General features: G+C 28.9%; 12 protein-coding genes across 12 annotated transcripts; 5 read left to right on the top strand and 7 right to left on the bottom strand.

Annotated features, from left to right (window-relative positions):
* Window positions 1-136: 136 nt before the first annotated feature.
* Window positions 137-796, top strand: ELE39_003159 (ER lumen retaining receptor plus 4 or more transmembrane domains; the record flags this gene model as incomplete). Its single annotated transcript, XM_067346501.1, has 1 exon — window positions 137-796. The coding sequence occupies one exon, from the start codon at window positions 137-139 to the stop codon at window positions 794-796; it is 660 nt and encodes a 219-aa protein (XP_067199739.1).
* Window positions 797-1,151: 355 nt separating this feature from the next.
* ELE39_003189 (mitochondria-associated granulocyte macrophage CSF signaling molecule) lies at window positions 1,152-1,794 on the bottom strand (the record flags this gene model as incomplete). The annotated part of the gene is made up of 4 exons (XM_067346531.1): window positions 1,152-1,280; window positions 1,430-1,545; window positions 1,616-1,695; window positions 1,775-1,794. The coding sequence occupies 4 exons, from the start codon at window positions 1,792-1,794 to the stop codon at window positions 1,152-1,154; spliced, it is 345 nt and encodes a 114-aa protein (XP_067199769.1).
* A 531-nt stretch (window positions 1,795-2,325) lies between these two features.
* Window positions 2,326-3,930, bottom strand: ELE39_003200 (RNA metabolism translation; the record flags this gene model as incomplete). Its single annotated transcript, XM_067346542.1, has 1 exon — window positions 2,326-3,930. One exon carries the CDS (start codon window positions 3,928-3,930, stop codon window positions 2,326-2,328), a length of 1,605 nt encoding a protein of 534 aa, XP_067199780.1.
* A 673-nt stretch (window positions 3,931-4,603) lies between these two features.
* ELE39_003211 (Sec14d domain containing) lies at window positions 4,604-5,895 on the top strand (the record flags this gene model as incomplete). Its single annotated transcript, XM_067346553.1, has 2 exons — window positions 4,604-4,954; window positions 5,026-5,895. The coding sequence occupies 2 exons, from the start codon at window positions 4,604-4,606 to the stop codon at window positions 5,893-5,895; spliced, it is 1,221 nt and encodes a 406-aa protein (XP_067199791.1).
* A 1,496-nt stretch (window positions 5,896-7,391) lies between these two features.
* ELE39_003222 (cholinephosphate cytidylyltransferase) lies at window positions 7,392-8,494 on the top strand (the record flags this gene model as incomplete). The annotated part of the gene is made up of 2 exons (XM_067346564.1): window positions 7,392-7,406; window positions 7,478-8,494. The coding sequence occupies 2 exons, from the start codon at window positions 7,392-7,394 to the stop codon at window positions 8,492-8,494; spliced, it is 1,032 nt and encodes a 343-aa protein (XP_067199802.1).
* An 800-nt stretch (window positions 8,495-9,294) lies between these two features.
* ELE39_003233 (mucin with signal peptide plus His and thr repeats) lies at window positions 9,295-10,821 on the top strand (the record flags this gene model as incomplete). Its single annotated transcript, XM_067346575.1, has 1 exon — window positions 9,295-10,821. One exon carries the CDS (start codon window positions 9,295-9,297, stop codon window positions 10,819-10,821), a length of 1,527 nt encoding a protein of 508 aa, XP_067199813.1.
* A 774-nt stretch (window positions 10,822-11,595) lies between these two features.
* ELE39_003244 (amino acid permease like integral membrane plus 11 transmembrane domain) lies at window positions 11,596-12,984 on the bottom strand (the record flags this gene model as incomplete). Its single annotated transcript, XM_067346586.1, has 1 exon — window positions 11,596-12,984. The coding sequence occupies one exon, from the start codon at window positions 12,982-12,984 to the stop codon at window positions 11,596-11,598; it is 1,389 nt and encodes a 462-aa protein (XP_067199824.1).
* Window positions 12,985-14,143: 1,159 nt separating this feature from the next.
* Window positions 14,144-16,624, bottom strand: ELE39_003255 (coronin like WD40 repeat; the record flags this gene model as incomplete). Its single annotated transcript, XM_067346597.1, has 1 exon — window positions 14,144-16,624. One exon carries the CDS (start codon window positions 16,622-16,624, stop codon window positions 14,144-14,146), a length of 2,481 nt encoding a protein of 826 aa, XP_067199835.1.
* A 701-nt stretch (window positions 16,625-17,325) lies between these two features.
* Window positions 17,326-17,625, bottom strand: ELE39_003266 (uncharacterized protein; the record flags this gene model as incomplete). Its single annotated transcript, XM_067346608.1, has 1 exon — window positions 17,326-17,625. The coding sequence occupies one exon, from the start codon at window positions 17,623-17,625 to the stop codon at window positions 17,326-17,328; it is 300 nt and encodes a 99-aa protein (XP_067199846.1).
* Window positions 17,626-18,579: 954 nt separating this feature from the next.
* ELE39_003160 (E3A like HECT domain containing ubiquitin ligase) lies at window positions 18,580-23,307 on the top strand (the record flags this gene model as incomplete). Its single annotated transcript, XM_067346502.1, has 1 exon — window positions 18,580-23,307. The coding sequence occupies one exon, from the start codon at window positions 18,580-18,582 to the stop codon at window positions 23,305-23,307; it is 4,728 nt and encodes a 1,575-aa protein (XP_067199740.1).
* Window positions 23,308-23,329: 22 nt separating this feature from the next.
* ELE39_003171 (mitochondrial ADP ATP-transporter) lies at window positions 23,330-24,262 on the bottom strand (the record flags this gene model as incomplete). The annotated part of the gene is made up of 1 exon (XM_067346513.1): window positions 23,330-24,262. The coding sequence occupies one exon, from the start codon at window positions 24,260-24,262 to the stop codon at window positions 23,330-23,332; it is 933 nt and encodes a 310-aa protein (XP_067199751.1).
* A 387-nt stretch (window positions 24,263-24,649) lies between these two features.
* Window positions 24,650-26,995, bottom strand: ELE39_003181 (uncharacterized protein; the record flags this gene model as incomplete). The annotated part of the gene is made up of 1 exon (XM_067346523.1): window positions 24,650-26,995. One exon carries the CDS (start codon window positions 26,993-26,995, stop codon window positions 24,650-24,652), a length of 2,346 nt encoding a protein of 781 aa, XP_067199761.1.
* Window positions 26,996-27,055: the final 60 nt, after the last annotated feature.

Consider the following 27,055-nt stretch of genomic DNA (forward strand, 5'->3'; position numbering starts at 1 on the left):
ATAAACAAGAAGGTTTGTTGAACATTGTGTGCGTAGAGGTTGAGCAATACTGGTATAGCGTAAATAAGTTTGGATATATATAGAAGACCTAAAAAAGAAAAGGATTGAAGTTTTAAAAAGTGTTAGTTTAAAAAAAATGAATGGCTTTAGACTGTGTGGAGATATGCTCCACCTTTTGAGCATTTTTCTTCTTTTAAAAAAGTTGAGGAAAAGTAAGAGTTGTTTGGGGATTTCATGTAAAATGCAGGAGATCTATCTCATAGTCTTTTGTAGTAGATATATTGATTTACTATGGAGTTTTGTTTCTGTATATAATACTTTGATGAAGGTTATATTTATTGCAAGCACTAGCTACTGTATTTATTTAATGAGATATCAAATTCCAATTAGTAGAACTTACGATTCGAATGCAGATAGTTTTCCATATCACAAATACCTAATTTTACCAGCTTTATTTTTGGGGTTTATTACTTCTGAAAGATGGATAGTTTCTGAGATACTATGGAGTTTTTCGATTTGGCTTGAATCTGTCGCAATTTTGCCCCAATTAGTTCTTTTACAACAGTTAAGGGAAGTTGAAAATTTAACGTCAAATTACGTTGTAACTATGGGACTTTATAGATTGTTTTATATTTTTAATTGGATCTACCGTTTCTATGCTCAACATTACGTAAACTGGGTTGGCTGGATTGGAGGGCTTATTCAAACGGCAATTTATGTGGATTTCTTTTATTATTATGCAATGAGTAAATGGTATGGCCAAAAACTGATACTTCCTTATTCTATTGAGATTTAACTCGGTAACTATTTATATTTCGTATGGTATATATTTAATATTGAGTTTAGGTAGAATAATGAGATGCAGTTTATGGAAGATTTTTAGAAAAAAAGGGGGAGGTATCGGAATCTAGGTCTAATTCCCGATACTCTGTTTTTTTTAAAGTAACTTTTTGAATATTTCTCTTCCAGCTAGCATCTTAACTATGAATAAATAAGAAAATCGTTTTATTGGTGTCAAGAAAGAAATGAAGAAGAGTAAAAGTGGATGTTACTTAGTACTCCGTTAATATTGACAAAACTACAGAAAGCGGAGAAAAGAATTAGCGACCTATTATTTCATACTCACTCTAATTAAAATTACATTTTCAATATTAAATCTTTGGGTTATTGATTATTTGGTCTAATATAAGTTTTTCAGCTACTATAAGCTTTTCTTGTATATAAGGAGATCCTCCATATTTTCCGCTTGCTTCATTTAATTCAAGCATTCTCCTTGTAATCTAAAAAGAAATATGAACAATTTGAGTTAAGATAGCCTCATATTCAGGACATTTTTCTTTTTTGTTGAGAAAACTTTGGGACCATATTTCAACGGAAATCTGGTCATACGGCTTTCAGAAGAGACAGAAATAATGATATTTATACTTACCATTTGTATATCTTCTACGGTATACTTTTTTCCAAATTCAATACCTAATATTTTGTTTGCTTCTCCAAGAGTCATTTTATTTCCAAAATTGATAGATTTAATTGCCTTAACACCATCTAAGTCGATTTTAAAGTTTTAATAGCAAAATTTGTCCCTAGCTTTTAAACAATTTCTCGACAAACTAACCTCTGTACATATCTTTAAAACATTGTTTTGCAACGCTCTGTAAGGATCCTGAGGTAATCCTAATTAATTTAGTTATTACTCTGGAAATAGTTATTACTGTTTAATTACTAGAAATCAGAAATCTGGCAGATTATTTCTAATTAAAACACCTTAACCTACCTTAAAGTTCTCAGAACCATTGTTATAGAAATATCTCAAGAATATTTTGCTTTTTTTAGAACCCCCAATCTTTTCTTCTTCTCCCTCTATCTTTCTATATCTATAGATATATGGCTAGAATGTAGTAATTCAAGGGTTTAATACTTATATATGCTGTTTCTTCCATATATGAAAACTCAGGAAGCCAATTAAAAAAAAATGAAAGATATGAATTCAAAAATAAGAGATGGAATTAAGATGAAAGAAGGAGAAGTAGAGAAACAACTATAATGACTTGATAACTTGAGTTATGTGTGGGGAAAGGTGAAAACTGAGAAATTAAGTAATCTATAATGCACCTTCCAATTTTTTTACAAATAAAATTACCATTTAAAATGAATCTAATTAACTATTTAAATTCCTTAATTTCCTCAGCAATAACAATTATCATTATGATTAATTGTTTCCCCCCAACCAACAATATACGAAGAATTAACAATTTAGGCGGGAAATAGCGCATGCAGAAATTTTGTAAAGATAAATAAATAATGAATGAATGAATTAGAAAAAATTCAGTGAAAGATCATTTCTCCAATAAGAACAGTGATTCCAAAAAACCTCACTGAGACTTTGCTTAGATTAGTAGTATTAGTGCATGAGCACTTGTTATATGAAACAATTTCTTTTTCAGTTTCAAAATAAAGAATGTCATCATTGACGAAAAGCAAAGTGGCGGGAGAGGCTTCACAATGGTAATAAATCATAAAAGATTGACCAGGAACATTCCAGAAAATATTTTTAGAACTCAAAAGTGTTTCATTTAACAGCTTGAGGCGCTTTACCTTGAGTTTTCTGGAAATTTGTATTGGATATAGACTTGAGAGTAGAGATGTGATAGGAGTGTTGCTGTTACGTTTTGTAGAGTTTTTAGAAGAAACAGTTGATACAATAATATTACCAATACTAGGATTAATGGTACAATAAAAAGTTGCAGAAGAGATATAGATGGGTCCATTGCATGAATTGTATGTATTGTTATGAATAGAAATAGCTTTACATTTGATGGGTTCAGTGGAAGGTAGTACAAAATAAGATTGCCCAACTTTAAGTTGGCCATATTCAATATATAGAGCTGCCTTAAATTCGGAAGAGGATACCGAGATGATTTCTAGGATACATGCGGAAAATGACGCAAATTGTTTAGATTGCTTATGGCAGTGACATTCAATGGGACGGGGTCTGGATCTTTTTGAATTATAATGAATACTTGATAGAATTTCAAACAAGCTAGGCCCTTGATACCAAGAAGAGATTTCTTTTGGAAGATGATTATTACTGTCATTAAGAATATTAACCCCACAATATGCACTTATTGGTAGAAAAATGATATCTGAGTCACTTTTAATATCAGAAAGTTCAGAATTTATATAATTGCTTATTGTATTAACAATGTCGGAATAGACCTGTTCATCCCAATTACATAGGTCCAATTTATTAACTGCAAAAATAATATTCGAGACACCAGCTAAAAGTGAGTATATAATATGTTCAATAGTTTGCCCTCTTTGAAATCCTGCTTCAAATCCTGAGCTATCTATAACTATTATGATGTTGTCAGAAAACATCGATATTGAAAAGCTGTTAGGAATAAACTCAGAATGCCCTGGTGCATCTAATATAGTTACAAGTTTTTTTTCAATCATCATGCTTTTAGCTGAGACATTGATTGTAATTCCTCTTTCCCTTTCATCATCACAATCATCAAATATCCAAGCGTATGCAAATGATCCTTTTCCAATGATCTCACTTTCCTTCTTGTACTTTCTCATCACTCCTTCACTAATTAGTCCCAAACTCACAAATAAATGGCCCATCAAAGTTGACTTACCTGAATCAACATGACCCAACACTACACAACTATAATTTTCTAAGCTAGGTGTTGGTATTGTCTCGTTAATCATTCGACTTTTTACTGCTTTATCCTTATTTTGTTTAACCACATGTTCCACTATGTTGCTTTTTTTCTCTGTTTGAACAGTAGTATTTCCCTTTATTGCTGTTGTTACCACTTCTTTTTCATACTCTGCATCAGCATCCTCCGAATAGTAATCAGAATCGTAAGCATCGTAATAATCGTCATCTGTCAATTCCACATACTTTGATCGTGTACGTGCCATTGTCACCTATTGACAGTTTCTTAAGCTAAAAAATAACAAATTAAATAATTATATTGCTCTATCAAAGTTGCAGATTTGTAATCTTCTATCTCTCATCCACTCCTTTTCTTTTTTCTTATTTTTATTCCACACTTTTCTCCTGTTTTTCTTTTTCACATTTACTTTATTAATGTATTAATAATATTATATTATTAATAGCTTTTGGCGCCGAAATTTGGCGCCAACTTTGTGTAAAGTCTTTATAATTGTTTGCATTACTTATTGCATGGAGGGAAGGAAAAAAAAGATAGAGTTAGAAGTAATAAGTCAAAAAAATGAAGATTATGAAATATATATTTATATTTATGTACATATTGGCTATAGATTTTGATGGGTTAGTAGGGACAATAGAATTTCAAATTAAATAATAATTCAATATATACTTTTTTTAAATTTTTTATTAAAAAAAAAAATTTATAAGGTAAATATATTTTTAAAAAAAATGCATGCAGAGTACCGGTATTATTAATAAAGATAAAAAAAAATTAAATTATTAAAAAAATTGTAATTAAGTTAAATTTAGGATTAGAAATAATAAGATAAAATTAAAATTAACTAAATAAGTAATACATACAATTTTTTAGAATGATAACAAATTTAAAACATTTGATTTAATTGAAAAGTTGCTATAAAAATGGAAAGTGTAAATAAGAAACCAAATAGAATAGAGTTAGCATTGGATGATTGGGCAAAACTTGTGAAAAAATCATGTTCTGTAGAAATCGATCAGATAAAAAAGAAACATACAAAAATATTGAATCAGTACAAGCCAGATAGATCAATATATATGGAGAATGTGCTATCATATCAGCATACTAAAAATATTTGTTTGTTAACAAGTGAGATCATCAGGAGAAATGGAGTATCGTATTTGATAATTGATTTCTTGAAACAAATGTTATTTTTAAGAGGTTTTTTTGCCTTGACAAAAGACACTATACTAATGCAACTTACAAGATTCTCAACATATATGAAATTGGTAGAGGTAAGTTCGGCTAACTTTAGCTTAGTCAGCTACATGAACAATAACTTTTCTATTATTCATTTGAATATCAGGATTGCATGAATGCCATATTTGAGTCAAATAATAGTCAATTTACATCAGTACTAAATAGAATCAAGGAAAACAGAAGGAGGATTTTGATGTATAACCTTAGAAAAGTCCTAGGGAGTGGAATTGGCCTTAAGCATGATAAGCAACCGGTATATTATATTAGAATAGTGGATCTTCATTTGAAGACAACTTTATCATTTGGATCAATCAGCGAACTAAGACAACTAATTGTTTGGGAGTTAGAAAAGGTAATATATTCATTTTCAGAAATATCTATGAAAGAAAAGAATTTTGTATCTCACATTACATTAGTTTTGGATTTTAGTGAAATGGGAATTTATACTTGCAAAGTAGAATTTCAATCGTTTATGAGGTTAATTTCAGAAATCTTAGATTTTTATTCGCCTTTACTAATTAATACATTAATAATTCACAAGTCAAAATCTTTAAAGGAGAACTTATGGTATTCTATAGAGCCAATCATTTCACTGTTATATGAGAGAGAAATTGTTACAATTTTTACAGATACAGAAGAGGAGCTTTGGAAACTTTTAGAACCCATAAATAAAGCCATTCTTCATTCAAGGGGTGGATTTATCCCAAATACCTGTCTATACCCAGTTTGTGCTAATTCAAGAGTGGTTCCTAATATTGACCTTTGCATCCAAAGAGAAAATGATCAAGAAACTTACAACAAGTATGATACATACAAAAACTTTTTTTTATCATTTAAACCAGATTTATCAATCAAAAGATTTATAAATAATTGTATCAGTATAGAAGGAAAAACTATTGGCAAGTCATATTGGATTGAGGAGCAAAAGATAGCAAAGATTGAAGAAATTAACAAAAGTTTTAATGAAGATATTTGATGATTTATTGTTCAGTACTTTTGGATACTAAAGTATGTATTATGCAAATCCTTTGAAAGCTATTGAAGCAAAAATAGTATAATGATTGCATTATTTATACGATAAATTCAGTTTGTCCTACTTGTAATTAAAACACTAATAATTAAATTTACATATTTCTACTTTAATCACTTTCAGTCTTATATTTTACTCATTACAAATTTATTTAAATCCATCCATCTTACTGCTCTAAATCTCTCCTTTTACCTCAGTTTTCACCATTTAATACTATTTCTTATCCTTTTCTCAGTAATTACTAAAATTCAGAATTTACATGCACAAGGCGCCGTCATATTGGCGCCATAGCTTTGTAGTTAAGGTTTATTTGTTTAATGAAATAATTAATATATTTTATTATGTATTTGATAAGAGGAAGTTGAATTACATTTGGAATACTAGAAAGATGAAAAAGCAGTAAGTTTCAGTAAGAGTGTTTTATATACTGATCTATTTGTGCGTTTTTCGAAAGTCAAAAATTTCAATGTTGATTGAAAAGAGTATAATTAGATTAATTATATACAATACAAAGAAAATTTACTCAATGTAGTAAATGCATATTAGTACATCAAATTAATTAACTATTATATTTGTGTATTATTTGAACTTCATTAGTGTAATCAGAATTGATTATAAATCAAAAGAGTTAGCAAATATAGTAATGGAATGTATTAAGCCCGACTTTATTTTATCTAATAATACAAAAGATTCAAGAAGAGAAATAATGGTAGATCATACAGAATTAGTAGTGTAAGTTAATTATACATTCTTTTTCTTTTGTCATTCATCAATCACTTCTCAGTGAAATAGAAAGTCCCAATGTTCGAATTTTAAGGAAGACGGTAAATGCAATTTATGGAGCTTTAATTCTGTCAACTAAGACAATTGAAGAGTTTAATGATATATAGGAATGAATTCTTCATAATTTGGGTTCTTATTTCACTTAACGGTCAAGTTATGTAATTAGAGAAATTTAATCTATTATTTTAATATTAGATCTAACTTAATAAATAAACCAATATAAATAAATAAGTATTTGTATTTTAAATCGATTTCAACAATTTTTTAAACAAATATTGAACCAAATTTTCATTAGCTTGATTTTCTTTCCACTTGTGAATGGATATTTTCTATGATCTAAGTTAATCCCTCCCCCCCCCCTCAAATCTTGGCGCCCAAAGGTACCGTGTATGTAAAAATTAATTAGTGAGGAAAAAAAAAATTTATTAGCAATAATAAATATTAAGCAAATAAATAAATAAATATACATATATATATGTATATATATATTTATATTAAGAATAAAGTAGGAGGACAGTTGGATTACGAGGATTAAGACTTATTCACTTTAATACTAGTACATTTGCGGTCCGGAAAGTCAATATTAAAGAATCTAATATATGAGGATATAAACAAGTATTTACTAAAGGAAGATAAAGTATAATAGATATATGATCAATATGGAGGGCAATATTGTAAGTTTAATATAGTGATCGAATAATTATATTAATACTAATTTCACATTAAAAAAAACTACTTTGAATAGAGTTGCAAATCTAAACCAAAGGTAATCAAGGGAATATGCAAAAAGAATTTATCTAAAAAGTGTAGTGATTTGTTTACTGAGGATAGCTCCGAGAATGGAAGCTTTATTGAAGATGAGAGGAGTGATGTATTTTATAAGAACGATCAAGTTGAAAAGCAGGAAAATAATAGAGAATGTAATGCAAATAAGAAAATCCGAATATACGCTGATGGAGTATATGATTTACTTCACCTAGGACATATGAGACAACTAGAGCAAGCAAAGAAGATGTATCCAAATACTCATTTAATAGTAGGCGTGGCAAGTGATGAAGAAACACACAGATTAAAAGGAAGAACGGTACAAACTTTGCAGGAAAGAACAGAAACATTGAGACACGTAAAATGGGTGGATGAGATAATATCTCCATGTCCATGGGTAATAGATGAGAAATTTGTTGAGAAGCATAAGATAGATTTTGTTGCACATGATGACGTTCCATATGTTGCAAAGCAGAAAAAGAGGGATGAAGAAGATTCATCCAATACAGATTGTAATAGCAGTGAGGAAAAACCAGTAATATCGTACGATCAAGATGATATTTACGGATGGCTTAAACGTTGTGGTAAATTTAAAGCTACTCAAAGAACAAAAGGCGTTTCTACGACAGACTTAGTAGTAAGAATTCTTCAAAATTACGAAGAATATATAGATAGATCTTTACAGAGAGGTGTAACTCCAGATGAATTAAATATTGGTTATATGAAGGCAAATCAAATCCAAATGAAGAAAGGTATTCAAAGGTGGGGTGAGAAAGTTACTAATGAATTAACAAAAGTAACTCTCACAGACAGGCCATTAGGTATTACATTTGACGAGAGTGTTGATAATATTAGGAATCAGATACACAAATCCTTTGATGCCTGGAGAGAAGTTTCTAAAAAGTATCTTGAAGGCTTTGCCAGAACATTTGACCCAATGAGATCGTTATTCAGAGAAAATCGCATTTCTGAGGGTGAGTCTCCCTCCTTTAAGTAATACATTAATTAGTTTTCTTCATAGACGATATACTACTATTAGACTATTACCTATAAAAATTTCTTTTTAATTTTTATTTTTTTTCCTTCAAAAATATACTAATGCAAACATGCGCACTCTGCATGTAAGATGGCTTTTCATTTTTTATCTGGATAAAATGAGGGGAATGCTTTCGTGTTTTTTTTAATGGAAAAAAAATTGATACCGGTGTGCAAGTGCATTATATTTTCATTTTATTTTGGTGTAAATAATAAAATTTATTTTTACATTTTAAATATTTAAAAAAAAAGAAAATTAATAAAAACAGAAAATGCGACAAATAAATTTTAAATTTGTATTAAAGAAGAGAAAATAAGTGTTAATAAATGATTGAATACTTGTCGAGTAATGTATCATAGTTAACAGAGATCTCCAAACAAAAATCCGAGCAATAGTGAGGGGTGAAAGTGGATATTCACTCTATATATAAAGTTAATAGCAGATATATATTACATATATAATTCATAACTATTACTTTTCGAACGATAATGGCGGGAGGATCTGAAGAAGTTAACTGATTACTGCAAATTTGCATTATACCCACAATAAAAATGAGTATATGGGGAGAATTATTTTGAATAAAATTCAAAGAAAACAAGTAAGATTAAAGAAAATAAATCTTGAGAGCAATTCAAGTATAAAAAGAGATTATTAATAAATAAATATATATATAAATATATTCATTTAAATATATATAAATACATTTACAATATATTCGGTGTTTCTGAAATACTTTAATATCATTATAACAAAATAAAAAGATGAAAGGCTTACTTAATGCAATTATTTTCTTGGTAGTACTTACAATTTCAGCTTCAAGCGTAAATTCTCAAGAATTAATTTTAACTACTGAATCGTTGGCTTCAACAGATCAAACTATGAACGGAAACTCTTCTTATGTAACTCCACCAGAAAACTCAGTAGAATCATCAAAGAATAACACTTCTTCATCAGATTCAAGTGATTCAGATGATGAAAAAAATCCAATAAAAAAGTTTATGCAAAAGGTGAAGAGAAGTAGAAAGCTTGAACTTACAAGTGATGAAATAGACAAGTACAGTGAAAGAGAGGAAATTGACATTGCACAAAAAGAGTCTTCTGAAGTATCTAAAGACTTCAATGCTACCACAACTACCTTTAAAGGAAAGAAAGGACAATACAATAATGGACACAACCATCATCACCATCATCATCATCATCATCACCATGGCGGATATAAACCACATAAAACAACCACTACTTCTACTACTACCACAACAACAACAACTACTACTACTACTACTACTACTACTACCACAACAACAACTACTACTACTACTACCACAACAACAACGACTACTACTACTACTACTACTACCACTACTACTACCACTACTACTACCACTACTACTACCACTACTACCACGGAGGCTCCAAATGCGAAAATAAATTCTTTAAGACGTTTAAGAGGACTTTCTGAAGACAATGTGCAAGATGTTGAGAATACCCAGGAAGAAGCAAGTAGATTAAGCAAGTTAACAAATATGACAAAGGAGATCAAGTCAAGTTTAGTAGATTCATTCAACAACACAATGAGTATTGATATCTTGAACAACACAAAAAGCATTGTAAATCAGACATTAAGCTCAATTGAACAGATAAAAAATGCAACAACTTCGAATTTGCCATTAAACTCAACCATTTTGGACCAAATAAAGGAGACAAAATCTGTTGCAGTGAGCCAAAAAACAGCAACTATTGAGAACAATATGAGTAACTTGACAAATATTGATTTAGATTCCAAGGTTGCAGCTTTAATGACTCCAGTAAATGAAACTTTATCTATTCTTCAAGAAACAACTAACTTTACAGGAATTGCTGCTAATTTAACAGGATTGGCCAACTTAACAAATACCTTGAAAGGAACAAATTTTACTGGTATGATTGAAGATTCTATCTTGAAAAACAATTTGAATTTAACACAGCAATTTCCATTTAATGGTTCTTTACTTTTAAATGGTAAGGTAGCAAACATTACAACATTTGAAATTCTTCCAGTTGGTCAAAACAATCTAGAAATCGATCTTAACAATACTAACTCTGGAAGTTGTCCCAATGGAGTTTGTGAAAGTGATCAAGAAGGCGATGATGAATTGACATTTGATACTGATGGGCACATTAAATACAAACAAAGTGTAGTTGAGAACAGTGTTGAGAAAACTGGATCAGCTTCTTCGGTTTCTCCATCAATCTATAACTTCGCATTCATATTCGCAATAATTTTCTCAACAGTTTATTTATTACAATGAGCATTTTCTCTACTAGATTAAACGAATATTTACTATTAAAAATACATCTTAGTGAAGAATATTGAGAAGATCAATAATAATAATAATAATTACTATTATTAATATTAATATTAATATCAATAATCAAAATAATTATTAATAATGTAAATAATTTTCTTAATTGTAATTTACTATCAAACAACATATTTTCAGATTTTAACCAAACTTCTCTCAAGATTCATCTTAAATAGCTTGTAAATAATACATTTATTATTATTATTATTAATATTTGCTTTCTTTTTCCAGTCTTTTAATTCTCTTTCTTTTTACAGTTTTTATTTGCACTATTAGTGAAGTAATATTTTTCCACATTAATATTTATATACCGGTATATTATGTGATTCAACAACGGTATTATGCATGCAGATGCTATACAAACATATATTACGTGTTAATTGCATGTGCACTAACATTTAAATTTAATATTTTTCACATATTTAAATTGATAATTGTTTTAGAGATACATGCAAATGGAAGAAAAAAAATTATTAAATTAACTAAATGGAAAGAAACTAATCATTTATTTATACAAAGTAAAATCATCAATTTTAATTTATAAATATTAAAATAACTTAACTGGGATCTTCTTTTCAATAATTAATACATTCTTTCACAGATCTTCTGGTTTTTTTCCCGATATGGCCAAATAAAACAGAAAGAATGCAAACTACAGACAATGCCAAAATAAAGCTTTTAATATATTTATTTGATTCTGGTTTTAAATATATGATAATTTCAGTGGAAATATAAGCTCAATAGTAAATTAACAGATCCAAGGACTGAAATAATGAATAAGAATGAAAGTAATAATCTGATTGGGCTTGAAGTAAATTTCTCCTTCTTATTATAAATTACTCTATGATGAATTAAAGCAGGGAATAAGAAGACAAAGATGGAGTCAACAAATCCACCAACCATGATTACAAGAGAGCTTGGCCTATTTTGGAATTTAATGCCAATAATACATGATAAAAACAAAATTAAGGTAAGTAGCAAAATTCTTCCAGTTTTTGTTCTAATAAAAGTAGTTTTGTTATTAACAATCCCAGAAGCAATGATATGATTCCCATTGTTAATCAAGGGTATTCCTTGCTCGTTAAATCCAGTTTGGACATTTCTTGATCCTTCCATTTCACTTAAATAGTTATTATCAATGAAGTTTGTAAGGGCATCCAACATTGGATATATGTGAAGTGGAATAATGAAGAATAAAGAAATTACAACTAGCAACCTTGATATAAAGAATAAATATGATGTATCACTGAGACTATTTAAGAGGAATTCTTCAGTTTTATCTCCAAGAAATGAAAATGATATCAATGACATTATTGAATATGAAAATACTATAATAATACCAGTTAGGGCTGTTAATATACGTAATCTATTTCTGCTTGGGTTCTTCAGATTGGCCGCTGCTTGGATTATATTAAATTGTGAAAAAAAGGCAAAAATACAAATATTAAAGAGTGAAAAGTAACTTGGAATTGAGTTGCTGTTGAAAGATATATTTGAGATTTCCTTAATAATACTATCAATACCAAATCCTGATGCAATTGATTGGTTAATAACTGATACAAAACAAAGGAAAATGGAAATCATCGATAAAAATGTAAGTCCAATCCAGTTAAAACATCCTGATGGAATACATATTGGAAAGAATAATAGTGAAAATAATGATATTATTGCAGTCTTTGAGCTGAACATAAACAAATAATCATTTACAAATCCAAAATATGAAATCAATGATGGTATTAAGTCTGATAAAACAATTAGAAATAGTGGTATGCAAAATAAGCAATCTAAGAATACCAGAAAGTCAAATAGTCTCGGTACAGAAAAGAATGGCTTTTCAGACCTTTGAATTCTCAAACTTGTCGTTATCTCGTCACTATATGCCATAAATAATAATGATCCATACGACTCAGTACCTGATTTCACACTTGCATTTGCCAAAGTCTTCATTGATAAAACTGAAAATGTACCCACTATTAATGAAATAATCACTCCTGCTATTGCACCACAATTCTTAAATGCTGCAGGAATGTAAAAACATCCAACTCCAACTGAAGTTGAAACAACAATTAAAATTGTTGTAAACATTGAACTCTTCTCATGGGAAAACATTTTTGTAAACAGTTTATACACTAGTGTTAATATTAATATTAGCTTCTTTTAAATAATAATAATATATTCTAGTTTTCTTTTCTTATCAACTAGATAATATATGTTTTTTAATCGCTACTTTCATACATCAATGTTACATCTTACATATCTCATTAATTAATTATATTATTATTTATTAAATTTTAATATTCACCGGTACTAAATTGGTTTGTGGGAGAGTTTACCGCTCAACTCCTCATATTTTTATAGTACTATATATATATTTATTATTATTACTTTTGTTGCCGCCAAAATCTCAGCATCGTACTTGATTATTAACACTTGAGAAAATTAAGGTGAAAAAAATTAGGGCATAAAACTTGGATGGGAAAAGAGAGGAAGGATAAAGAAGGTTTTATTGAATATTTTGTGTACAGTATAGTTTTTAGTGGTGTACATGCAAGTCCTATCTTCACATTCACCAGTTATAGTTAATCTTTTTCAACTATAAAATTTGTGTATACTTTAAATAATTCCAGATTTGCCGCCCAAAGCAAGTAAAAATACTGAACATATTTTGTAATTTGCATGTAATGCAATAAATAACGGGGCAAAAGGCGACAACATGGAGAATTTAATTAAGACTAATTTTGAAAAGGTATAATTTTAGTGAAAATTTCTTCTTATTAGCCAAAAACTATGAGAATAAGATAGTGTAGTTGCTAAATTACAATAACCATTATATTTTTATTTTTATTTAGAAAATAGACGTAAATTATATATGAAATATTTGAGTATAGCCTAAATAAAACAAAATACAAAAAATACATGTTTATGGCGACCACGCCGATATTTCATTTTTAATTGTGGAAAGCTACACGTAAGAATAAATAAGGGAGAAATAAATATAATTTTCTTTTTATAGATATGATGATGACGATTATTATTATTATTATTGTTACTGCTAATATTGCTGATATTAATACTAGAGTTACTAATTATTTGTTGATTTGAATGTATTTAATCTGAATGCATGAAATTACAATAATAGTGAGAAGATTTTGCTCTAATAGTAATAATGGAAGCTTTGATCACTAACACTACCCACTCTTATGTTGTTTAACACCTTTCAATGAAAAGCCTACATTTAGGTTTTTCTTCTACTTGAAATATAGTATCCTTAGAGTTTCTCAGCTGCAACTTTCTGCATCCCCTTGAATGACTCGGCCAAAATGTCCTCAAGTTCCCCATAGAACTCTTTGTAAAGCCCAAACAGGGCAGATTGCTGCCTATATGCAGTATTAAGATCATAGTATTCGGAACTCAGTTTAGAAAGTTCGTCTCTAAGTTGAGTAAGTTCCGCAGTTCTACTCTCAACATCTTGCTTTTCTTGAATAGCTTTTTGTTTAGAAGGAATGTAGTTTGATTTTAGCGCTTGATCAAGCTGTGAAATCCTTTTGTTAGCATCTTCTAGGTCTTTTCTGATGCTATTAATTATGTTGGATGAAAGTGATTCAAAATCTGAGGCGGATGAACTTTTTGAAATAATTGAAATCGTATCCAAAGATGCATTACTTGGACTTCTATGAGAAAAACCTTGCTTGCAAAGCTTGGCTCTGTTGAACCCACAACCCTCAAACTGAGAAGTTGGAAGACTACAACTTGCAGAATTAATTGACTCTACCATTCTTTTGACAAATCCCTTATTGCTTAAGGAACTGAAATCTGGATTACATTTAGGACTATTTAGATATGGAAAATTGCATGGTATTTCTGGCTTTCCAAGACTGAAATAGCATGTTGGGAGGTCAGCAACTGACGTATTCCCAGAATATTCTGCTCTATAGTCAAGTATATCACTATATTCGAGTTCTTTCTTTTCAAACAAGTTGCAATCTCTTGGGTTTGGAGTTGCTTTACATGATGAATTCAATAATGAACCAAAATCAGTCACTGGACCGTAATAGCTAGATTTGGTTGATCCTTGAATTGAATTCTTCTCCGAAGGAGTATCAAATACATCGTCTTCAATTAAAGGCTCTTCTTTTGGAAGTTCTAAACTCTTCTTTGACAAAATCTTTACATTGCTGGAACCTTTTCTACCAAATGATAACATTGAGCCTAATTTTGAAAAGAAACCTTGTGATCTTGTGCCTTTTCTGACACTTGAAGTTTTCCTACTTGGAGAATATACTTGATTCAATTGATCTTCTCCTTCCTCAAGAATGTTTGGAAGTTCATTAAGATAATTAAAAGATCTACTGGAGCTGATTGAGAACTGTTTATTTAGTGTACTAGCTCTACTTAAATTAGAAGAAGATCCAGATCCATTTTTAAGCATAGATGTTGACTTGATAGAAAGTTGCTTCGACAGATAATCCTCTTCTTTTGGAATATATGGTTTCTTCTCAGATTCTGGATTCATTGAAACTAGAACTGGTGGATTTGACACTCCTTTTCTCCAGTCATCAGAAGTACATGACGGTATACCTGCAAAACAATCAGGGAAAATATCTTCAGAGTATGAATGTTGCTTTCTAGGTAAACAAATGCTAACTACATCAATAGAATCAGTATTAACGGCTTTAAACAGACGAATCACCTCAGATTTTGATACATCCAAGCATCTTGTTGGTAAAAAGCAGACTCCTCTCTGTGGTTTAGTTGTCCTAACTTCTTCTATTAAAGTTAGAGAATCTTCCTCATTGTCAAACTTAAAGACTCTGAAATTTCCATCTCCTTTACCAAAAACAGTTAATAGTTTAAAGTTATCATCAAAGTTTGGATATAAAGTACTTGACATTATGTCTAATTGAACATCAATAATTGGAGATTCCACATTACGTACATCCCAAAGTTTTATTGATCTAGATCCCGCTTTAGTAAATCCTGTTGTTATGAGTTTATTTTGTATAGTACCAAAACCACCCATCCAAACACATTTTCCAATACGGGTACCTTCATGTGCTAAAAAATTTAGTGCTGTAGTTTGTTCTCTAGGATCTACAATTCTGATTAATCTATCCTTATTGGTGGTAGCTAGCATATTCCCAAAGTAGTTCCATTTAATGTCATAACACAGGTTTTTGTTTTCTTGATAAGAGAAAATCTTTAAGGATCTCTCAAGATCCCAAATAGCAATTTCTCCATCACTAGATGTTGAGGATAGTATGTTATTGGCATTTCTATTAAACTCAATTAAAGTTACCCTCTTTTCATGGCCATGCAAACTTGTTATAGGGGAGGTTATCTTCTCAACAAACTCTCCTCTCTTGATGTTTTGAGAATCATTCATATCAGTTTCTAGAACATCAAAGAATTCACCATTATTAGGCAATTTCCATATTCTGATACTTCTATCATCGGAACTAGTTGCCAGAAAGTTATTGTAAAATGGAGAAAATTTCATATCTGTAATACCTGCTGAGTGACCAGAAACCATCATAATTGGGGGTTTTCTTATACCAATTGAATCCATTGATATAATGCTTGCAGACCCTCCTCCTCCATCATTTGCATAAGCTATGAACTTGGAAGAACATGTTAATCCTGGTCCCTCGTTTAGTCTGGTACCTATCTTTAGATCAGTGTAATTCTCTTTAAGTATTTTGCTTGAAAGAGTCTTGAAGCTATTAATTCCTGACTGCATTCTAAGGGCCATCTTTAATAGAATTCAGCTTTGTTTAACGCTTCTTATTTGACAATTAGTATTATTATCAAACCTCCACTTTATCCATTCATTTCAATTCGTATACTCAATTATATATATATTTACATATATATATATTTATATATATATATATATATATACATATATATACATGTAAATTTTAAATACCTTTACCAAATCCCTATCAATAGTGACTTTCTTTTTTAACACAATTAACTTACTGCTCCTCTTTCCTTTCTCTTTCCTTCTTTTTCTACTTTTATTTTTAAAATCTTTGTCGTTTTTTTTCTTTTTTTTTCCTTCTTACCCTTTCTTGTTTTATGATCACTCCGTGACACTTGGTATCTTATGATCATGCACCTCCCGCCAAAATGCATATGCATGCACTAAAATCTGGCGCCAACATTGAACAGAAAATGAATTTATGTAATTATTCAAATTATTTAAATTATTTTAATTGAAAGAAAAGAAAAAAAGATTTTACTGCTTTTTTATTTGACTAATTTATGTTTTTGCTGCTTAGATTCTTTATTTCTGTACAAACAATCTATTTATTGTAATTAACAAGCTGTGTAGACAAGACGTATGTGCAGGGGTAGGTTGTGTTTGAAGGCATAAAATAATTTGAGTCGCGAGGGAAAAAGAATAAGTTATATAAAATAAGAAGTTTAAGTGGTTTTTTTAAATAAAAATTAATCGTAATTGGTTTCAAAGGATATTGATTCATTTAAGGAGTAATCAGAGAGGTTATCAAGAATTTCATCCAACTCATACAGGTAATTTTGCTTCTTATCTTTCCATTTTTCTTTCAGTTCCATTAAAACTTGTTTCTTTTTAGCACTTAGAATATTTCCTTTATCTATTGTTGAGATAATTAAGGAAGGATTCAAAGTTTCTTCTAGACTATTTAATTCTATACTGTTATTAACTTGTAGAGATTCTTCTGTTTTCCTCAATGTTTCTTCAAATTGTTCATCCACCTTATCTTGCATTCTCACTCCTGTATATTGTAGTAACCCGCATGTTAAACATCTGCAAATCCGAGTGTCTAAAAATTCACAAGTTTAAAAGTTTAAAATTTAATCCAGCTAATAAAAACCCTGGAATTAACCTTGCTATTAAACAACTTGATTTATATTAAATAATTTTGATTTCCAGAATTTTTCCGCAATATAAAAAATCTTACCTTTAGGTACTATGGTATATGCAATGCACCTAGGGCATAATACTTTTATGCATTGGAATGCTTTACCAAAATATGGATATCCAACAAAATTAATACATTGACAGAAATAGCACTTAACAAAAATACTCGCTAATTAATTAATTATTAACAATAATTCTCATTTGAATTTAGTTACAGCTTTCGCTATAATTCTTATTCTCTTTAAAACTTACTAATATACTCATTCTTAGTATTACATTCTGAACAAACCACTACATTAACCATGGCTTCCCCTCCATTTGTTTCAATTTACATAAAATATCTCTAACCTATTTCTTCTCCTTTATAAGCTTCAATCTCTCTTTTCTTTTAATTCAAATTGTTTTTTCTATCCCTTAAATTTTTAACCTCCAATCTATTTATTCTCAAATTATTACAATCTATTCCTCCAAGTTATTATCTTTATGCAAATTCGGATTTTGCCGCCATTTGTGAGGTATCTGTAATTTGCAATAGAACATATTGGCGCCACTTTGGGGGAAAAAGTATAAGTAACTAAATAGAGGAATTGAATTATATTAAATTTGAAAAAAAGTAAAGGAGCGGAGCTAAAGGAAGCAAAAGAGATATTGGTAGAGTTTGGGAATTTTAAATATATTTGAGAGAGAATATTTAGAGTGAGAAAAATAAACAAAAATCTGAGTGCAAATTGACTTATATGTTTAGAGAATAAGTCAGTCAAGTTAAATTAGGGTTCCACTATTAGCCTTTCTAATTAGAAATGTTTGGGAAGCCAAATAACAAGGGAGTGGGAGGCGACAAATTAGTAATTGGAACCAATGTGAAAAACAATAAGGATTTGGACATTCCAGTATCGTTTGGAAGATCTTCCAAAGACTATATAATTTCAAAGAAGAAAGAAAAGGAAAAGAGGATTCATGAAAGGATTAAAAGTAATAAGATAAAGGTTATAGCTTACTATGCCGCACAATACAATTATTATAAGCTTAAAAGAAGAGGATTTTGTGATGATTTGGATGATTTAATTTCTCAAAGGCTAACTTGTTTAAGTCTTTATAACTTAAACAAGTTGATCAGACTTTTTAGATTCACTCTTGGAGTAAATTCTGGTGGATTTGTAAAAGATATTGAGAGATTTAACATTATGACTGAAAAAGTTGATAGACATTTTGGAAAAGTTTCTATGGAAATCTCAATAAGTAATCTCTTATTTCTCTTTAGAAATTGTCTAATATTAATATTTCTTGAAGATAAAAATCAAGTCCTTAAAATTAATAGAACCTTGCTAAAAGATCTTGCTGATCAGATACTTTACTTATTTTTCTCAAGATCTACAATTGGTGATCAAAAGGTACCGAACAAACAAATTATTAAAAAAGATTTAATTAATATGATCTTTGATTTTTCAATGATTGATTTGTTTTTTATTAGGTATTTTGAATTAAGAATCTTAAATAGAGAACTTGAAACTGAAATGATTGTTGAAATATTAAATGAAGTTTTTCAAATTTGTATATCCAAATTGTCCAGAAAACACAAGAATTTCTATTATATGGGTAAAGACTTGGTGAATTTTCCAAAAAATGATAGCTTTCTACTAGAAAGATCTAAGAAGTTGAGTAAATATAATCATTCTCAAATGGAAATATTCTTTAAAAATAGGTACTTTTGGATCATATCTTGTCTATTTTCTCTCTTATTCAAAATTAAGAATATTATAGCTGAGCCACAAATTCAAGCTTTATTTGAAACTTATTTGAATCTTTTGGATTTTGATTCTTTTCAAAATTGGATAATGGATCAAAATCAAGATTCCATTCGAGTTATTAAAAGCCCATTTCAACAAATTCTACCGAATTCTCCCTTTTCTCTATTATTACTAAACTACACATTCCTTTATCACTCTGAATTGAACAAAAACTACTGTGAATTGTCCAAACTTATAAAACTTAGGGAATTTAAATCAAAAAGTGATTCAGGACAAAGAGAACTTGTTAACAAAATTGAAAATAATCTTCTATCTATTTTATATATTATCAATTCTTGGAATTTCTCGCCCGATACTCTAATTGGAATAGACGAGACACTTTATAACAAGAGTTACACTAGTAAAGAAGAAATAATTCAAATAGTTAGTTTTCTTTCTGAAGTAATTATCCATAATAATAATAATAATAATATTAATACACAAGCAAATGGACACCAACTAAAATTAATCAAGGAAAAGTTAAAGATCATGTACTTGATTCGTCTATATATTTTATTCTTAGATCTCCAAGGAAAATTCTTACTAATAGGTACCTATATTAAAAATATAGATATTTATAAAGATAAAAAAATCCTTTTTGGATATAACAACCAATTAAATGAAAACCACCAGTTGTTCTCAAAAAATACAATTAATCAAGTAATTCAGCCCATTTTAAATTTGGCTTTAGATTTTGCATGCAGAGACGAGACAAGTTTAAAACATGCAATTCACATTATCAATTTGATTAATGATATTTATTTTCCATTAAATCAGATACCAAATATTATTTTTGAAAATATATATTTTTACAATAATATTTTTACCAAAAATAAAGTAACTTATTTACATAATGCATTGGATTTATGTTCTGATAGATCTCGTAATATTGATGATCACAATCACAATCATGATCATAAGAATAATGATTTTGTTATATTAAAGGAGTCAACAGATTCTTACCATAACTTTTTAATTAATAGAAGGAATTATTTAAATAAAAAAAGTGGACTTAAGATTTTTCATGATGAGAATATTTCCATTTTAAAAAAAATGAGGTTTTTCTTCTTAATTGGTGATATTACTAATAATACAAATATTAATAGTATTATTACTACTAATTATGAAGATAGATTAAATATAGGTCTTCAAGTATTTCACAAGAGTCAGGATCATGAATTCTTGGAAAAAATTTATCATGAACTTTATTCAAATGATTACCATAATTTTCAAAGTTTTTGTGACGTTATATCAAAATCAAAGCTTAAAATATTTCATGAATTGCAAACTTTAGTACTTAATCATCTTTCTTTTGATACATGTTGGGTACTTGTGTTATTTCTATCTATTCATAATACAATAATATTCAATTATAATGGAAATTTAAATTCTTTCTTACTTGGTATAATTGAAAGAAAAGTAAATAATAATATTCATCATCATCATGATTGTTATTATTATTATCATATTAAAAGACTTTTATCACTTTTTGGTATTTCATTAAATCACCAGCTCCTGTTTCTAGATGATTATGAAATTAAGAAAAGTCTAGAAATAATCTTATTAAGAAATTCAAGTTCCAATTCAAACTTTAATATTGATAATGATAATAGTCTTTCAGGATTAGATGATCAAAATAAAACTTCAAAACTTATTCCATTTTTTAATTCAAATGAGATAATGATAATTGATAATAAAATTACAACAGGAATGAATGGTTCTGAAATCTTGAATAAAATTCTGGAGAACTTGAGTAAACATAAAAGTCTATCCATGTTAATTACTTATGAAAATATTCAAAATATTAATAAATCCCAAAAAAATCTTCTATTAAACCCAATTCTATTAATAAATAATAAGAATCAATTAAATTATATTTCCTTGTTTATTAACAACTTAACTTTCTTAATCTTGAAAATGATCATGTTTGAAAGGAGAGATAAAAATACTGGAAATGATATAAATTTAGAATATAGAAATAATCATCCTGAAAACTTGAATAATATCTCAATCTTCGGAGAATTAACAAGAAGACTTTATCAGAATTATTTAAAGCTTAACCATTTCCAAATGAAATTAGATGATCCCATAATTAAAATTCCTTGGACAATTTCTGAAGCTTCAAATTTACTTAAACCCAGAGATGTATTGATTAAACAAGCTTTATATATTGAATCACTTGGGTCTTTTCCTACCAATAATGTTGGAGAATATGGATTTAGACTTAATGAAGAAGAAAGTAATTTAAATAATTACCAAGAAGATGACTATTATGAATATAATAATAATAGTAATAATAATAATAATAATGATATTTGTGTCGATAATGATACAGATAATGATAGTAATATTAATAATAATTCCAGTTTTAGTATTGATAATGGAAAAGGATTAGCCAGATTAAATTTATTAAAAGTATTTGATTCAACTTTAAAGTATGTCTCAAATAAATCAAAATTTGAATTATTAAGACAAATTCTAAGAGAAATGCCACATTTAATAGGATTTGAGGATAGACTTCATTTCTACTATCATTATATAGCAGAATTAAGATTTAATCATTATCAAACAGAATTATTCCATGAGATTCCAAATTTTGAAATTAGAAGAACCCATATAATAGAAGATGGATTAAATAATATTGGTAGTTTGGATCCAAATAGATTGAGAGTAGCTTTTAGAATAATATTCTTGGATGAACAAGGAAATATTGAGCCAGGAATAGATGGAGGAGGACTTTTAAAAGATTTTATTACTTGTATTTCTAAAGAACTTTGTTCTGAAAGTTTTGGCCTTTTTAAATCTTGTAAAGATAATACAATAATACCCAGAGAATATGATAGTTTAATGGAAATATCAAATAAGTTTAAAGACTTGTTAATTGATGAGCCATTAAGTTTAAAGAAATCAAATATAGTTTTGTACTTATTTGAATTCTTGGGAAAAATTGTAGGTAAAGCAATTTATGAAAAGATATTATTGGAAATAGAATTTAATCCAGTTTTTCTTAATTCAGTTTTTGAACAAAATAATGACTTTGCTGATTTATTAAACCTTGATGAAGAATTATATAAGAGTTTGAACTATATAAAGAATTTAGAGAATTACCAAGAAATAAAAAATCTTTGTTTAACTTTTTCATTAACATTAGATTTGGAATCTTTAACAGATAATAATAAGCATCTTGAAATTGATTTAATTCCAAATGGAAGAAATATTCCAGTAAATAGTGAAAATAAGATTGTATATATTAAGTTATTAACACATTATAAATTGATTAAAAGTATTAAACTTCAAGCAGAAGCTTTTCTTAGAGGTCTTAGTACGGTAATTCCAAATGAATCGTTAAGATTGTTCTCACCTTATGAATTACAATCATTAATTTCAGGGGTTTATCAAAAACTGGATGTTAATAATCTTAAATTAAATACTTGTTATACTGGTTATTTAGAAACTTCTCAACAAATAATATGGCTTTGGGATATTTTGGAAAATGAATTTTCAACAGAAGAACAAGCAGAATTTTTGTTATTTGTAACTTCTTCAAGAAAAGCTCCTTTACTTGGATTTCAACATCTTAATCCAAAATTTGGAATACAAATTGTCCCAGATAATACAAGATTACCAAGTGCTTCTACATGTTTTAATTTATTAAAATTACCATCTTATAATTCAAAAGAAATCCTTAAATTGAAATTAAGACAAGCAATTTTCAATTCTAAAGGATTTGATTTGAGTTAAGTTTATTTAGATATATTAACGATTAATATTCTAAAGCTTTTTTAATTTCATCATACAAAATTAATACAAGAGCTCCACCAGTTCCTCTTATTACATTTGATAATGAACCTTTAAACAATGCTCCAACCCCTTCTTTTCTAATAATTTTTTTCAAGCAATCATAAGCTCCTGTATATAAGACATCTTGCCCTTTCTTACCAGCCATCATCATCATCCTTCTACGAATTGTATCAAATGGATAACATATTATACCAGCACTAGTTGTTACAGCTTGAGCAATTATCCATTTATAAAGCATATTTTCCTGCTTTCGATTTTTAAAGAACATTTCTTTTGTTGTATCATATAATCCAAAATAAGCTGCTCTATATACAAAAATTCCTTGTATTGATACAAAAAATCCTTGATATAATGATCTTATTCCACTTTGTTTAGAAACCTTCATAATACAATCAAACATTCCTTTAAACTCTTTACTTCCATTTTTTCCAATGTCTGTAGCTAATCTTGTTCTTGCAAAATCTAATGGATAAACTATTCCAGAAGATGCAGCACCAGCTAAACCTCCTGATAACATATTAATACCAAAAAATTTCCAAAAATCTGAATCTTTATTATAGCGTGGCATCGTACCTCTTATCATATCTTTAAATGCAAATCCAAATGCTTGAGTTGGAAAATATCTGATTACATTGGTTGTGTTTCCTCTCCATAAACTTAAAACTCCTTGTTCCTTTGAAACTCTTCTCAAACAATCAAATATTCCGGCATACTTGGGAATTAAACCCTTAATAATATCTGGATTTGTATCTTGAGTTTGGAGAAGAAGCTTGACTCTTTCTATTGGTGCAACAGCCGTCTTACTAATTGTTGCAGAAACTCCACCTACAATAAAATCCGTAAGAAAATTATTATTTTTCTTTCTCTTCTGTTGTTCTTCTTTTGCAAATTCCATTTTTAATTTTAGATAATATTTATTTGATTCAAATTTCCTCTAGAAAATTTACTATATTAATATCTCAGTATTTCCATATCACACCTTTTTATTATCAAAAAATTAATGATTATATATTACATATATAAATACATGTACCTATAGATCTTTATAGATTCAAGTGCATAAGTACATAAATGAATATTGAATGTCTATATCTACTTGGCTATTCTTGTTATTGTTATTTCTTTCTTTTTTTTTATTAATTTATTTGTAATTTCCTTCTTGAATTTGCATTACTTTAGTCAATATTAGTAAGTTTTGGCGGGTTTTCATATTTGTCATTTTTATTTGTTTTTTAAAGCCATTTATCATTTTTAATGAACTTGATAAATTAAATATAAATCTTTAATTAGTACAGTATATTTCTTGTGCTGGAATAAGTTCAAAATTGGCTCTATATTTTAAATATGCATCTTGTCGATTGCTGTTCCATGTTGTTGGAGCATCTTGTATATATTTGGAAGATATTGTTTGATTATTTTGATATTGATTAGTAGAATCATTATCAGAATTACTAATTCCTGTATGATTTGAATTGATTACATCAGAAAATGCAATTCTTTGAGCAATTAGTGGCAAAATTTCATTGAGAGTTTCAATGAGTGGTAGGAAGTAGTCTAAAGTAAGTAAATATGTTCCATTATTTAATCTTTTTGAATCAAAGTTGTCAAAATCAAAAGATTCATATGCCATTTGCATTGTTCTCCAGCCTGGGATAGTGTACTTTCCGTCAAACCATCCAAATGGACCCATTTTGTTTTGCTCAGTAATATACCATCTTTGATCGTACTTGTATGTAACATTTGGTGCGATACAGTTATTCACAACTTTAGTAATATTTAAAACTCCTTTTCCATAATCTCTATCTAAAAATGTACTTTTTGTGGCCAAAGCCCTTTTATTCATTAATTTTTGTGCATGTAAATACTGTTGTTGACTTTGTATGTTTTTTATTGATAAAGATTTTGTAGTTTTGATTGTGCTCACCGGTGACTTTGTTGTTACAATTGTTACTCTTTTTGTAGTTGTAGTAGTTATTACTGTGGGCTTCTTGGTAGTAGTGGTAGCTGTAGGTTTTTTGGTAGTCGTGGTGGTAGAAGTGAATTTCTTTGTAGTAGTGGTGGTAGCTGCTGTGAACTTTTTGGTGGTTGTGGTGGTAGTAGTGGGTTTCTTTGTAGTAGTAATGGTAGCGGTGGGTTTCTTTGTAGTAGTGGTGGTAGTTGCTGTGAACTTTTTGGTGGTTGTGGTGGTAGTAGTGGGTTTCTTTGTAGTAGTAGTGGTAGCAGTGGGTTTCTTTGTAGTAGTGGTGGTAGTTGCTGTGGACTTTTTGGTGGTTGTGGTGGTAGCAGTGGGTTTCTTTGTAGTAGTGGCGGTAGTTGCTGTGGACTTTTTGGTGGTTGTGGTGGTAGCAGTGGGTTTCTTCGTAGTAGTGGTAGTAGTTGCGGGTTTCTTCGTGGTTGTGATGGTAGAAGTGGGTTTTTTGGTAGTGGTGTTAGTTGTTGCTGAAGGTTTCTTTGTAGTTACGGTACTTGTTGCTGTAGGCCTTTTAGTAGTTGTAGAGGCTGTAGAATTTAATGGACTTTTTTTTGCATTTGTTTGATCTATAGAACTCTCTTTTTCATTCAGAGTTTCATCCTTCTCTTCTTTATTCAATAGGGATTCCAAAAAACCATCTAGCTTTTCCAAAACCGTTGAACCACCAGAATTTGTATCTTCATTTAAATCCTCCTCTTGAATTTCTTCATTTTCACCTTGAACTATTTCAGAATTTTCCAAATCATCAGGGCTTTTATTTAAAGAATTTTTTCCCTCATTAATAACAGTAGTAGTAGTAGTAGTAGTAGTAGTAGTAGTAGTAGTTTTTGTTGTTGTTGATTGATTTTTGGAAGAAGTGGGCCTTTTTGTCGTTGAAACGCTTATTTGATTCGAAATATGCACCTTTTTTTCGTTGCTAACTGATATTTTATCATTATTGTTACTATTTGAGCTTCCAAATTGACTTTCCACTGAATTACTACTTACAACTAAAGGCTCCTTATCTCCAATATATCTAACCATTGTATTATTAAAGTTAATTGGCTGGTAGTAGAAATGATCATTAATTAGTGGATTTTTAGCATTGAACCATTTAATTCCCATATTTGTATTAAAAAAAACAATTCCTGCAATAGGATAACTCATTATTAATGGTATTACATATTTCTGAGTAATACTGTTACTGTGAGTGACTAAAACTATCTTTCTTGTATCAAACTTTAAACAATTATTTACAAGCCAAAATAAAAATGACGAATTTGAAATTTTCTGAGATTCAGGTTCACTTTTTAAATTTGTTAATTTTCCAGATTTTCCGTAGCCTGGTGGTGATACTGCTGCTACAGTATAACCATTCTTATAAGCCTCATCTAATACTTTTGACTTCAACCAAGTATCCGTTATTAACTTTCCAATAAATAAAACTAATCCTTTTTCTTCACTTCGATCTTGCTTCAGAAATACTATTTCAATATCTAATTCTGACGAACAAGATAAAATCTGAGTTTTTGAAGTTATCACTGATTTTTTATTTTTGGTTATACTACTAGATGCTTGAATTTTATCATTTTTTTCATAACTATCACTTGTAATAAATATATTGTTTGTATCGTATGATGAAAAAACTATTATAATTATTAGTTTTTTTCTTTTCATTAAATTTTAACTCAAACTTACCTAAAGATTCATAATAAAAATAGCTGAAAATTGCTGGTA

The sequence above is a fragment of the Cryptosporidium sp. chipmunk genotype I genome (genome assembly GCF_004936735.1).
Source record: "Cryptosporidium sp. chipmunk genotype I strain 37763 chromosome Unknown contig_5, whole genome shotgun sequence".
NCBI lineage: Eukaryota > Apicomplexa > Conoidasida > Eucoccidiorida > Cryptosporidiidae > Cryptosporidium > Cryptosporidium sp. chipmunk genotype I.